The sequence below is a fragment of the Arvicanthis niloticus genome, chromosome 8, assembly GCF_011762505.2.
Source record: "Arvicanthis niloticus isolate mArvNil1 chromosome 8, mArvNil1.pat.X, whole genome shotgun sequence".
Taxonomy (NCBI): Eukaryota; Metazoa; Chordata; class Mammalia; order Rodentia; family Muridae; genus Arvicanthis; species Arvicanthis niloticus.
Window position 1 is genome coordinate 86,062,905 of NC_047665.1, and position 13,029 is coordinate 86,075,933.

The 13,029-nt window shown below is 50.3% G+C and overlaps 1 protein-coding gene across 3 annotated transcripts in view; it reads left to right on the forward strand.

Moving 5' to 3' along the window:
• Nucleotides 1–1,586: 1,586 nt before the first annotated feature.
• Elavl3 (ELAV like RNA binding protein 3) overlaps nt 1,587–13,029 on the forward strand; it is a 33,255-nt gene continuing 21,812 nt past the window's right edge. For 2 of the 3 annotated variants that reach the window (XM_034509961.2, XM_034509963.2), the window contains exon 1: nt 1,587–2,018. In XM_034509961.2, coding sequence (XP_034365852.1) covers nt 2,010–2,018 — 9 coding nt within the window. In that variant the 5' untranslated portion in view covers nt 1,587–2,009. The remainder of the gene's footprint in view (nt 2,019–13,029) is intronic. The other variant, XM_034509962.2, reaches the window with a different exon arrangement.

The following is a 13,029-nucleotide window of genomic DNA, read 5'->3' on the forward strand; positions in this document are numbered from 1 at the left end:
ATTCTGAACTCTAGAGTACTTGGCACACTTAAAACCAACACGGTGTAGTTTCCTTCCAAGGATGATAAAGTAAGACCACCCTAAATGCTCAATCACTTCCTCGCTGCCACTTTTCCTTACTTTCTTTTTTCTGTTGCTTTTCTTGTTTGGTTTTTGTTGTTCATTTTGCTACAAGGTCTATGTAGCTAAGGCTGACCTGGAATTCACTATATAACTGAGGATGACCTTGAACTTCTGACCCTTTTGCTTCAGCATCCCTAGTGCTGTAATTACAGCCTAGCAGCACCATACAAAGTTTATGTGGTGCTAGGGATCGAACCTGGGGCTTCATGTGTGCTAGTAACTGAACCAATCCTCAGCCTATTTTTTTAAAGTTATTATTACTATTTGTGTGTGTGTGTGTGTGTGTGTGTGTACCTCAGGTGTGTGTGAAAATTAGAGGACAATTATGTGGAGCTGGCTTTCTCCTTCCACCTTTACATGGATTGCAGGGACCACACTCAGTTGCCACCTAGCGTGGAGATACATATCTTTCATTCCAACACTTGGAAGAGGCAGATGGATACCTGAGTTGGAGGCCACCCTGGTCTAAACAAGAAAGTTCCATGGGCTGGAGAGATGGAGAGAAAGTCTAGGCTCACAACCAAAAATATAAGAAAGTTCCAGGACAGCCAGTGCTACACAGAGAAACTTTGTCTATAAAACAAAACAAACAAACAAACAAACAAAAAACTCAGATTTCCAGGCCTGAGTAGCAAGAACCTTTTCCTGCTGTGCTATGTTTTGTTTCGTTTTATTTTATTTTTGAGAAAGGGTCTTATGTAGTCCAGGCTGGCTTTGAACTTTCAATCATCCTGACTATCTTCTAAAATTGACCTTTCATCGTGCTCACCTTACTTTTGGTTTTTGTTTGTCTGTTTGTTTGTTTGGTTGATTGGTTTGGTTTGGGTTTTTAGTTTGGTTGGGTTTTCTTTTCTTTGTTCTTTACTTTTTTAAAAAAAGACGGGGTCTCCTAAGCAGCACACAACAGTCTGAGGTTTGCTATGTAGCCCAGGTCAGCTTAAAGTGCTATGTAGCCCATGCTAGACTCAAACTACCAATGACCTTCCTGGCTCCCACACCTAATATTATTTCTTATATCACCAGAGGTCATGTGGAGACAAAAACTATTCACCTCAGATCTAGCAGCACAGGTCTGGGTCTTTGCACCTTCCCAGAGCCACCCCCTCCTCCACCCCACCTCCACCCTCCACCCGCGGTTGTGTTTGGGTCACTGAAGGCTGGCTGTCTTTTACCCTTTTAGAGTTAGGTGCTGGACTGAAGAGGGAACTCAATTTGTCTGCAAAGCTAAAGTAATACTCAAAAAGGGTGTCAAGACTGGACTCAGGATCCGCAGGCAAGAGACAGGGCCAAGATCCTATTCTCTCTCGGCACCCAGAGTCCAGGCCTGTGCGCACTCGCTTCCACCTGCCGCGCCGTCGGGAGCCGGGAGGAGGCGGGGACCCGCTGTCCCAGCCAATGAGCGACGCCGGCGCTGCCAGCTGCCGCTATAAAGGGCTGGGGGCGGCGGCAGAGCGACCCAGAGCGCAGAGCGCGCAGCGCGGGCCGGTGGGAGGGAGGGAGGGCGGGCGAGAGGAGAAGACCCATTACCCGGCACGGGACAGGCCGGACAGAGGGCCGGCCGCAGAAGGCAAAGCTGCGGAGATCTCAGTCCAAAAGAGCGAAGAGCGACTTCTTCGGCCCCACGGGGCCGCGCTCCGGGCACCCTCCACTGCGCGCCCGCTCCCTCCATCCACCTGCCGCCGGGGTCTAGCCATCGAAGCGCGCATCCCCAGGCTCGGGTCAGTTCCCGGCCTTCGAGGTCGCCGCCGCCTCCATCTCCGCCTCTGCAGCGTCCGCAGCAGCAGACGCCCGGGCGGGACCCCGGCGTGAGCACCAGGCGCCCCCCTAGGAGTGCACGACCCCCGGAGCCGCCCTCGATACGGACCGCGCCCGCCGGGCACACAAGAATGGTCACTGTAGGTACTCCCTTGTCGCCTCGAGACGAACACGGGAGGGAGGGGCGGAGGCTGACTCCACGGAAACGCGGGGGGGGGGGTAGGACCAGGCCTAGCTAGGCCTGGGTGGGGGGGTAGGACCGCGCCTCGGGCCTGAGAGTGGCCAGAGCCGCATCCAGAGTTCTGGGGAGTGGAGCCTAGTCCAAGAGGCTTTGGAGAGCCAGGCTGTGTACAGGGTGCCCTCGGCCACCTGGTGGTCCTTGTGGCTCCTTACTGGAAGGCTGTGGGGGAGGGGCCAAGGCGGCGGAGGATGCTTCCAGCATCCCAGGCCCAGACCCACAGGCCGCCCAGGAGGACGAGGGCCACGATCGCCTACTGTTGGTCCGGGTAACGCCACACGGCATTCTCTGAGAGCTTTTTGGGGGGAGGGGGGATGGAGAGGCGGGGTGGCGTCGGATCGCGCTGCTCTAGGCCCCGGCCGCACCCGAGAGGCGGGCATCTTCGTCCTAGAGCCCCGTCGACCTTGCGGCAAGCGGGGAGGGGAAGAGGAGGGGGCGCCCTGAGGCCTGGCGGCTGCTGCCGTGGTCCCTTTGTCTCTCCACTGGGCCGTAGCCTCGCGCGGGGCCTTGGGGCTGCGGGTGGGGGGGTAGTGTGGGAGGGGGCTCCCCGTTCCCCTGCTGCTGCCTCCGGGTGAGGGCGTCCGGGGCTGCAGCAACACTCCATAGGGCCTCCTGCACGCGCCCTCCCCCGACCTGGGCTCCGGGCTGCGGGGTGACCTTGAACGCGCCCGCAACCCGGGCCTCCTGGCCGGCGCACGGTTGCTTTCAGCAGCCTCGGAGCTGGTCAGCTCCCGAACTCACGGCCCCGCCCGACATGCCACGCCCTGTCGTGCCACGCCCATCCAGGCCCCGCCCCTAGGCCCCCTGGACCTGGCCTCGAGCGAGCCCTCGGACCTCCACCCGGCAGCCCGGGCGTGTCCCGGGGCGGGGCTGGCCAGTGCTCACCGCACCCTGGCTCCACCCCCGCCTCCCTGAGCGACTAGCTCCCCGCGCCGCCGAGCGTCCTTTGTCTGGTCCCCGCGCCCAGCCTACCTTTTCCGCTCTTCGGAGATCTCTTCCTGTGTGTCTCTGAACACCTAGTGTTGTTCCGTCCTCTTTTTCCGAGTCGTGGTTTGCACAGTGGGGGTCGGGAAGCTCAGTAGTCCATCTTGGGTCTCCTCTCTCCTGGGTCCGGGCACCAGGCCACCTGGCTTTAAGAAAGGACCACCTCTTCCCCGTGCCTTTCCAAGGGCTCAGGCTCAGCTTGCTGTGTGACCTCAGGCTGTTTCCTTACCATCTCTGGGCCTCAAGGTGCTCATCCAGGTCTGAGAGCAAGAGTGTAGACTCCTGGAGACACTCAGAACCCCTACAACAATATTATACTTCCAAGACTTCCGTCATCTGTTGTTCTGTTTGAAAATAATTCGCAAAAGAGAAGAGGGTGTGGTCAGAGGTTACAGCAGGGCCTGGAGACCCTTGGAGGCCTGGAATTTCCACTAGTGGTGGTGGGGACACTCAAATAGAGATGCCTTGAGGATAGACCAGGAGGAAGTGAGGGGATGATGGATTCAGTGGGGGCCCCTCATAGAAGTAGAAGGAAAGGGGCTCAGAAATACGAGGCTCAGTCTGCACCACGTGGTGGCCCTGACTTGCTGTGCTTAGATAGCCACTCAAAGCCCTATTGTCACCAGTATCCCGGCATCTGTCATTGTGACTGGAGGCCAGAGGCCCAGCTGGAGGCCAAGGGGGTCTGAGGAGCAAGTAGCTTTAGGTGTGTTGTTGACAAATTCCTACCTCGGGTCTGTGTGATTGGGGGTAAAGGCAGTTACAAAGAGGGAGTCTACAGGGACGGGGTGCATGGGGGAGCAGCAGAAAAGAGAGAATGAGGAGGGACTTTAAAGCTAGAGTGAGAAACAGGCCCACAGGAGGAGAGGGAGGGGGAGAAGGTCCTCAGCAGTCAGCCTTGCCTTTCAGACTCCCCTCTTTTCTGCCCTGAACCAATTCTCAAGGTCCTTCTCTGATGCTTCAGTGCCTCCAACCCAGGCCACACAGTTACCGGAGGACCAGGGCACTGACGGGTGTGGCTTCTGCCAATCCGATCCGATCCCCATTATCGGCTTAGGCGGCTCAGTTGGTTCAGCTGTGAAATGACCAGGCCTTGCCCAGCTAAGCTCGAGCAGAAGCAGTGAGAGGAGCAGGCTGGGCCACAAACCCCTCGGAACTAACACATCCCGGTACCCCCCAGTGTCCTTAAAGTTGTGGGCATGATGGCTGCCAGGTGACTCCATAGACTCGGGTCAAGTCAGGTGTCCTGCTGACTCAAAGCTGACAGTATGGCTCAGCAGATGCGTGCAGCCAACTGGGCCAACCTGAGTTTCATCCCTGGAACACACAAGATGGAAGGAAAGAACCAACACCCCAAAGTTGTTCTTACGTCTCCACACAGGTGCAGGAACACACACATGCACACACAGGCCTGTCTGTATAGGCTCCAGAGCAAGCACTAAATTCCTTACTAAGAAACAGAGCAAATGGTCTCTATTTTTCTGTACAGTACTGAAAGTCTAAAAACACGTAGCTGGCAGTGGTGGCACATGGCCTTTGATCCCAGCACTTGGGAGGCAGAGGCAGGTGGATCTCTGTTACTTCAAGGCCAGCCTGGTCTATTTAGTGAGTTCCAAGACAGCCAGGGCTACATAATGAGACCCTGTCTCAAAATAAAACAAAAATCCAAACTCCACGTGCTCAGAGCCCGACACACCTACTGTGGTTTCAAAAACCAGGGTGTAAAGCTTCACTTCCGGAAGTGAGGCCTCGCATGTGCAATGTCTTATGTTCAACTCCCAGTGTCCTCCGCACAGCCAGCAATGCTGGGAGCCCAGTGAACAGCAGCTACACAGTACTACTTTGCTCTCCTGGGATGTCTGCCTATCTTCTTATTCAGTTTTGTTTGGAAGACAGATATTACTCGTTAGATCCCCAGGTCCTGGGAGTTACAGACAAGGACTACCATGCCAGTCTTGGTTTGCTGTTTTTTGTTGTTTTGTGGTGGTTTCCGTTTGTTTTGTAAACCCGGGGCTCCGTACGTGCTACGCCAGTGTTCTACCGCAGCTACGCCTCTGTGCCTGTTGTCACTGTTATTGGTCTTTTCTTTCTTTAATCCTAGATTTTTAACTTTTATTACACTTGTAAATTAGTTTATTTATGTGTGAAGATCAGAGGACGACTTGCAGGACTTGGCGCTCTCCTGGGTGGATTCCAGGTGTTGAACTCAAGTCCTCGGTGGCATGCAACTTTATCTGATGAGCCGTGGGTCTGAGTTTCTGCTCTGCCTCTTCACCCGGTGCAGTCCCTGTGTGTTCACTGGAGAAAAGGTTCTCATAATGTTTCGTGTTAGGAGGATTTCTGGAAGTTTCTCATGAAAAAAGCTGGGCGGAGGGCTCAGTGGTGGAGTGTTTGTCTGGTATGAGTGAAGCCTCAGGTTCAATTCCTGGTACTAAAGGAAACAATCAGACAAACAGAACAAATAGCAGACTCTCAGAACTCTCCTGTGGTAGCGATCTAATATTACCATCAGGGAAGCTGACTGCAGACTTTGCAGTGTTCACTGTCTGACAGCTATGCCTATGGCAGACATTACTAATAAGCCCCGGATTGAATCAATTCAGAACATGTTCCTTTAGAGACTGGAGGTGGCTTTTTGTATTTCTCTGAGAGGATCACAGTAGGCAGCCTCTCTCTGCTGACTTAGAGGTCAGAGTTGACTCCTGTGCCTTCACCCTGTTATACCCAGATGCCCAGGGCCTTGCATATGTGAGACAAGGGCTCCCACCACTGAACTACACCCAGCCTGTGTCAGCCTCTCTAGAAGACAGAAAGGCAGCTGGGCCTTACGGTGCACAACTATCACAACAGCTACATGAGAGGTTGACAGAAGACCCTTTTTAAAAGTGATTCATTAATTTATTTACATCCCAAGGGCCGCCCCTCTCCCTTCCAGGTCCAGACCTTTTAAGCCAAGAACCCAGGAGCCACCACAAGGGCAGGGTATGCAGCTCGGCTGGGAGACTGCTTCTTGGCCTATCACAAAGCCTGGAATGGATTCTCTGCTCCATTCAAACTAGGCATGCCTGTAAATCCCAGCTTGTGGAGGATGGAGAGAGGAGACTTAGAAATTCAAGGTCAGGGACCAGGAGAAGGCTCAGCAAGTAAAGGCTCTTGCCACCAAGCCTGACAAGCTGAATTCAGTACCAAGGCTTAGGAGAGAGTCAGCCCTCTTGAGTTGTATTGGAATCTGTGCTCACTGAGGCAGGGCGTTCTAAATCACACTTTGCTGAGTAAAGCAGAGGCTAAGAACCTTAGAAACCTGCTCACACTTCCACAGCTGAGCCCACAGCAGAGACTGCTGACTGCACTCAATGCTTTCCAGCTGCCCTAACTTGGGGCGCTAGACTCTTCCCCAGGCTGCTGCACCCCGTGATCTGAGCTTCGGCAGTGCGGATGAGAGAGTCTCAGAAACTTTAGGCGGCATCTGAGATGCACAGATGGGCAGTGTGAGCTAGTGCCAGTCCTGCATGGTTGGCAAGGATTAAGCAAATTATTTTATTAGTGTGTATGTGAATGTGATGGGTGTGTGTGTGTGTGTGTGTGTCTGTGTGCTATAGGAACCGTGTGAAGGTCAGAGCACGGTGGTCTGTTCTGTCCATCCCCCTTTACACAATGCCAAGGTGAAACTTGTCCTAAGACAAATGCCTTTACCCACTGAGCCATCTCACCGCCCCATCAAACATTTGTTTTCAAAGATTTATTTATAGCATGTGTGTGTGTGTGTTGACTGTATGCATGTTTATGTACACATATGTGCCTGGTGGTAGTACAGAGACTAGAAAAAGGCAGTGAGAACACTAAACTGGGGATACAGTTATGAGCTGTCTGGTGGAACAGAACCAAGCACTATTAACTGCTCTGCAGCCCATCAGCCCGCATTTCTGTGCTGCATGATAGGGGCTTTGTTTTTGGAGACGTGGTTTCATTTCATAGTTTTGCCTGGAATTTGGCGTGTAGACCAGGAAGGCTTCAAGCTCACAGAGATTCACTTGCTTCTGCCTGCCTAGTTGTAGAGTTAAAAGTATGTGCCACCATGCCCAGCACACTTTTTTTTTTCTTTTTGTGGAGTGGTAAGGTCTTGGTATGTCTACTGTGCTGGCTTTGAGTCAGACTTCCCATACTCCTGCCCCAGCTTCTCAAGCGCAAGGACTACGTGCTTGGGCAAACTTATTTCATTTCTATTTTTATCTATTGACTGTGAGGGGAGTTGGGGAATGTTTGCATGCACACCTAGGTAGGTACTTGCCACAGTATGTATGTGGAATTCAGAGAAGAGCTTGAAGCAGCTGGATCTTCCTCTATGTAGGTCCCAGGATCGGAACTCAGGTCTTCAGGCTCCATGGTAGGTGCCCTGACCTCAAACAAAAAGGAATCTCCAGTTTCCTCTATAACCTGATCATACTGGTGTGAGTAGCAAGTGTAGATGACACCAGGGACTGGATCTCTGCAGATTTGCCCATCTGGGACCAGCCTAAGCCCTGATGCCATTTCACAGGACTCTTGGGGATCGATGCTCTGGGGTGTCTTGTTGGTCCCGTTTTGTTTTTGTTTGCCTAGACCTTGCTATGTAGACCAGGTTGTCCTCTAACTCACAGAGATCTGCCTGTCTCTGCCTCCTGGGTGCTCGGATTAAAGGTACACACCACCACACCTGGCTCATTTTATTTTTTGAGACATACTCTCTTGAAGTCCAGGCTAGCCTTGAACTGGTAGATGCTGCTAAAAAACGACCTTGAACTTGTGACCATCCTGCCTCCAGCTGCCTAGTGCTATGGTAAGAGGCATGTGCCACCACCCTCCACTGGTTTTTGATACACAGCTCACTGTAACCCAGGCTGGCCTTGCGCTGTAGTAGTGATCTTCCTGAAAATCCTGTAGACCAGGCTGGCCTCAAACTCAGGAGTTCTGAACTCAGGCAGTTTCTGCTGCCTCTGCCTTATGAGTGCTGGGGTTAAAGACATAGAACGCCCTGCCTGCCACAGACCTTTCATCCTACTGCTTGGGAGACAGAGGCAGATGGAGCTCTGTGAGTCTGAGGCCAGCCTGGTCTACACAGTTACAAAATGATCCCTGATCAGGGATACACAGAGAGACCCTGTCTGGAAAAGAGACAGACAGACAGACAGACACACAGAGAGGTGAGGTGCCTGACTGGTGGCTTAGAAATGAAAAGCACATACTGCTCTTGCAGGGAACCCAAGTTCCCAGCACCCATGTCTCACACCTGCCTCTAACTCCAGCTCAGGGGATCTCTGACCTCGGCTGGCATCTGCACTCACACACCCACACACAAACATAATTTAAAAGAATAAAAATAAATCTAAACAGAATAAAAATAAATGTGTTAGCCCCATGCCTTTTAGGGCTACATAGTAAAGCCCTGTCTGAAAAAGCCACCTTCCCCCCCAAAATTACTTCATTAGATACAGAAAATGATTCAATAAAATGCAATGTGAGTCTTCAAAAACTTGGCAGAACAGGCACTGTAAATCATAGTTTCGATCCCAGCTACTTAGGAGTTTTGAGGTTTGCAAGTTTGAGGACAACCCAGACAGCTTAACAAGATCCATATCAGAACCTGGGGGAAGGCTGGGACCCAGCTCAGTTGATAGAGTGTTGGCCTAGTGTGCTGTGGTGGTGTCTGCCCCAAATCCCAACACTCAGGTTCAGGAGTTCAAGGTCAGCAAGGGCTACTTTGGAGTATAAGAGGCATTGGCTCAAAAAGAACATAAAATAGCCAGAGAAATAAGACTGTGCTGCTCTCATCCGGCATGTATGGGCGCTCAGACTCAAGCCCCGATGAAAGGGGAAATCTAGGGAAAACATTTCTTTGTTTTTAACTGCAAGGGCTCAAACAGAGCCTTGCTCATACTGGACAAGCACACTGCTCCCAAGTTACAGCTCCAGCCCCAGCAGAAAGTATTTCTTTTCTTTGTTTAAAACTTATTATTATTATTATTATTATTATTATTATTATTATTATTATTGTGTGTGTGTGTGTGTGTGTGTAAGGTATAGAGTGAAAGAGGGTCGTAGGACAACTTCAGAACCTGAGTCTCTCCCTCCAGTGTGGGACCTGGACCTGGGGAATCAAACTCAAAGCTGTCAGGTTTCTGAGGCAAGTGCCTTTACCCACTGAGACATCCTGCTGGCCCATTTTATATTCTCCCCCCCCCCCCTTTAGGGGAGGATTATACTGAACCTCTGGCCTGTGCCCCTCAAGTGATTTGGGGCTGTGTGTGCCACCACCACACCACCTCCAACTTAGAACCTTAACTGGGTAAAGCTCATCTCAGAAAAAAAAAATCTCTTAACTGCAATTTAAAATTGTTTAGTATTTATTCACTGCATGTGTGAGCGTGTTCGTTCCACGGCATGTCTGTGGAGGTAAGAAGACAGTGGCAAGAATGGATTCTCTCTTTCCACCGTGTGGGTCTGGCGGGGATCGAACTCAGGCTGCCAGGCTTGACGCCAGGCACATGTATCTGCTGAGCCATCATCAGCTGTCCCTCGGTGAAGAGTATCTGTAGCTAAGCTGATTATGGACTGTGAAATATCGGAAGCATTTATTTGTCTCTTTGTTTGTACTTTTTTTTTTTTTTTTTTTTTGGTTTTTCGAGACAGGGTTTCTCTGTGTAGCCTTGGAACTCACTCTGTAGACCAGGAACTCAGCCTGTAGACCAGGCTGGCCTCGAACTCAGAAATCCGCCTGCCTCTGCCTCCCAAGTGCTGGGATAAAAGGCGTGCGCCACCACTGCCCGGCGTATTTTGTAGTTATGTGTGTGTACTTATGTGAGTTTATGTGCACCCAAATGTGCGGGAGCCCACAGAAGCCAAAAGAGGGTGTCAGATTCCTTGGAGCCGCAGTTGCAAATGGCTGGAAGCAGGTGCTGAAAATTAGACCCAGGTCTCTGCAGAGCAACCACCACTCTCAACCCCTGAACCGTCCATCCCTCCAGCTTCCTATTTTGGGCTTTTGGATACATGGTCTGACTGTGTAGTTCCAACTGGCCTTGAACTCATGGGTCCTTTTGCCTCAGTCTCTTAAGTGCTGGAATCACACATACGTAAATGCCAGCATTCCCAGCTGTCTCCTCTTTTCCTTTTGGAACCAGAGTCTCACTATTTACCCCTGGCATCCAGAATGGCATTGAACTCACAGAGATCCACCACCTCTGCCTTCCTAGTGCTGGGATTAAAGGTCACCACCAAGCCAGGCGGTGATCTGAGGCCAGCCTGATCTACAGAGTGAGTTTTGGGACAGCCAGGCTACACAGAGAGACCCTGTCTGGAAAAAAAAACAAAACAAAAGGTGTGCACCACCACACCCCAGACAGCTTTTTGTTTTAAGCATTTCTTTAACACCAGGAATAAGATCCCTTGCAATGAGCACCCCATCTCCACAAAAAAGTGACAGATATAGTCTAGAAACTAAGAAATAAAACTGTTATTCTATGTAGGTGCTTTATGTTTTACAAAAAAAAAAAAAAGAAAGAAATTCAAACCAAAATCATGGGAAAATTGTAGAAGCAAAGAGTAGGAAAATTATGCAGGAAGGAATAATATTGACACACTCGAGATGGGAATTACCTCTAGTGAGAAAAGAAAAATAAATTACATTAGAGAAAGGCTTGGCTGTGGCGTTATCGCTACTGAAATTCTTCTCTCATTCTCTTTAAAACAGGGTCTCACTGTGTAGCTCTGGTTAACCTGGAAGTTGATATATAGACCAGGCTAACCTCCCAAGTGCTGGCATTAAAAGTGTGCCCCACCAGATAGGCTGTGATTACTTTTTGTGAAGAGAAGTGTTCCTTTATTATCTGAAAAGTCCCAGGCTGATTTTAGGAACTTGCTTGTGCAGGTAAAACACCAATGCACATAAAATAAGAAGAAAGGAAGGGAGGAAGGAAGGAAAGAAGGAAAGAAGGGAAACAGGGACTGTGAGTTGGTTTAGCAGGTAAAGGTGCTTGCTGCCAAGCATGACAACCTGGGTTGAGAAGAGAGAACACTCTCACAGGTTGTCTTCTGATCTCCAGATATGTGTCAGGGCACATACACAGTGCATACCATACAATAAACAAGCAAACAAATTTAAAGTCTTAAAACTTTAAAAGAGCCAGGCAGTGGTGGTGCATGCTTTTAATCCCAGCACTTGGGAGGCAGAGGCAGGTAGATTTCTGAGTTCGAGTCCAGCTTGGTCTACAGAGTGAGTTCCAGGACAGCCAGGGCTACACAGAGAAACCCTGCCTCAAAAAAAAAGAAAGAAAAAAAAAAAGAAAGAAAGAAAGAAAGAAAGAGGGATTTGGGGTGTTTGCTTCTGTTAGGGTTCACTGTGCAGTCTAGGCTAGCCCCAGAGCTGCTACAATGGTCCTGCCTCGGCTTCCCCAGGGCTAGAATTACAGACATGTGCTACTGTGTCAGGCAACAAAAACAGATTCTATTACCTTGGCTTTAGAGATTGAAAGTCCAAAAGCAGGTGAGCCTATGTGGTCATCCTCTGGAAAGCTTCTGGTTAGGTCACAATGTGGCAGAGAGGTAGGAAAGGAGACACGAGGGTTTCTCCCCTGGTCCAGGAGGCCACCATGCCATCCCTGGAAGCATGTGCTAACCCCCTACTCTGAAGCTTAGGAAAGCAAAGAAGGAAAAGAAACTGCTGAGTTCAAAAGGGCCAGATGGTCTATTCTGCACAAAACCTAAAAGGGGCTTGCAGCTTAGAGAGATGCTGTTCCAGCTCACCCAGCACTCTCTCCTCTGAAAGAACCTAGTCTTAGTCTCAGTCTCTCTTTCTCTCTCTTCCCCTCTATCCCTCCCTTTCTCGCTCTCTCTCCCCCCTTTCTCTAAGATTTTTTTTTTTTTTTTTTTTTTTTGGTTTTTTCAAGACAGGGTTTCTCTGTGTAGCCCTGGCTGTCCTGGAACTCACTCTGTAGACCAGGCTGGCCTCGAACTCAGAAATCTGCCTGCCTCTGCCTCCCAAGTGCTGGGATGAAAGGCGTGCGCCACCACTGCCCGGCTAAGATTTTTTAATTTATGTGTATGCACGTAAGAGTGCAGTACCTCTGGAGGCCAGAGGAGGGCATTAGATTCCCCTGAAGCTAGAGTTAGGTGGCTGTGAGGTGCCTGACAGAGTCTGGTTCTTCACAATACCTCAAACTCCCTTAACTGCCGCTTGATTCTCCACCCTCAAACAACCCACTCTTGAGAACTGGCCAGGGTCCCTGAAGGACATCAATCCCTTCCAAGGTAAACACTCCCTGCCAGTGACCTAATTACTTCCCACTAGATCCCATTTCTTAAAGGTTTTACGACCCAGCCACACTAGGCCCAGCACACACACTCCAGCTGAGCCAGACCATAGCTTACGATGTCTGTGGGCTAAGGAGCAGAATCCAGTCCTCACCCATCTTAGGCAACAGTCCTAGGCTGAGTCATAGCCTGTCCTTATATCATATTTTGGTTAGGTTTTGAGACAAGGTCTGAGGGCTGGTGGCATTACTCCTACATCCCAGCACCTGCATGGTACAAGCAGGAAAATCAAGAGTTCAAAGTTGACCTTGGTGACACAGCAATTTTTGAGACTTGCCTGGGTTACATAAAACCCTGCCCTCCACCCCCAAAAAAGGGACAAGGTCTCACTGGATACTTAGCCTTGTTTTTTTTTTTGTTTTGTTTTGTTTTTTTGTTGTTTTTTTTTGTTTTTTTTTTTGTTTTTTCGAGACAGGGTTTCTCTGTGTAGTCCTGGCTGTCCTGGAACTCACTTTGTAGACCAGGCTGGCCTCGAACTCAGAAATCCGCCTGCCTCTGCCTCCCAAGTGCTGGGATTAAAGGCTGTGCCACCACCACCCGGCTGATACTTAGCCTTATAAAGCATTTTTTTTTTTTAATGAAAA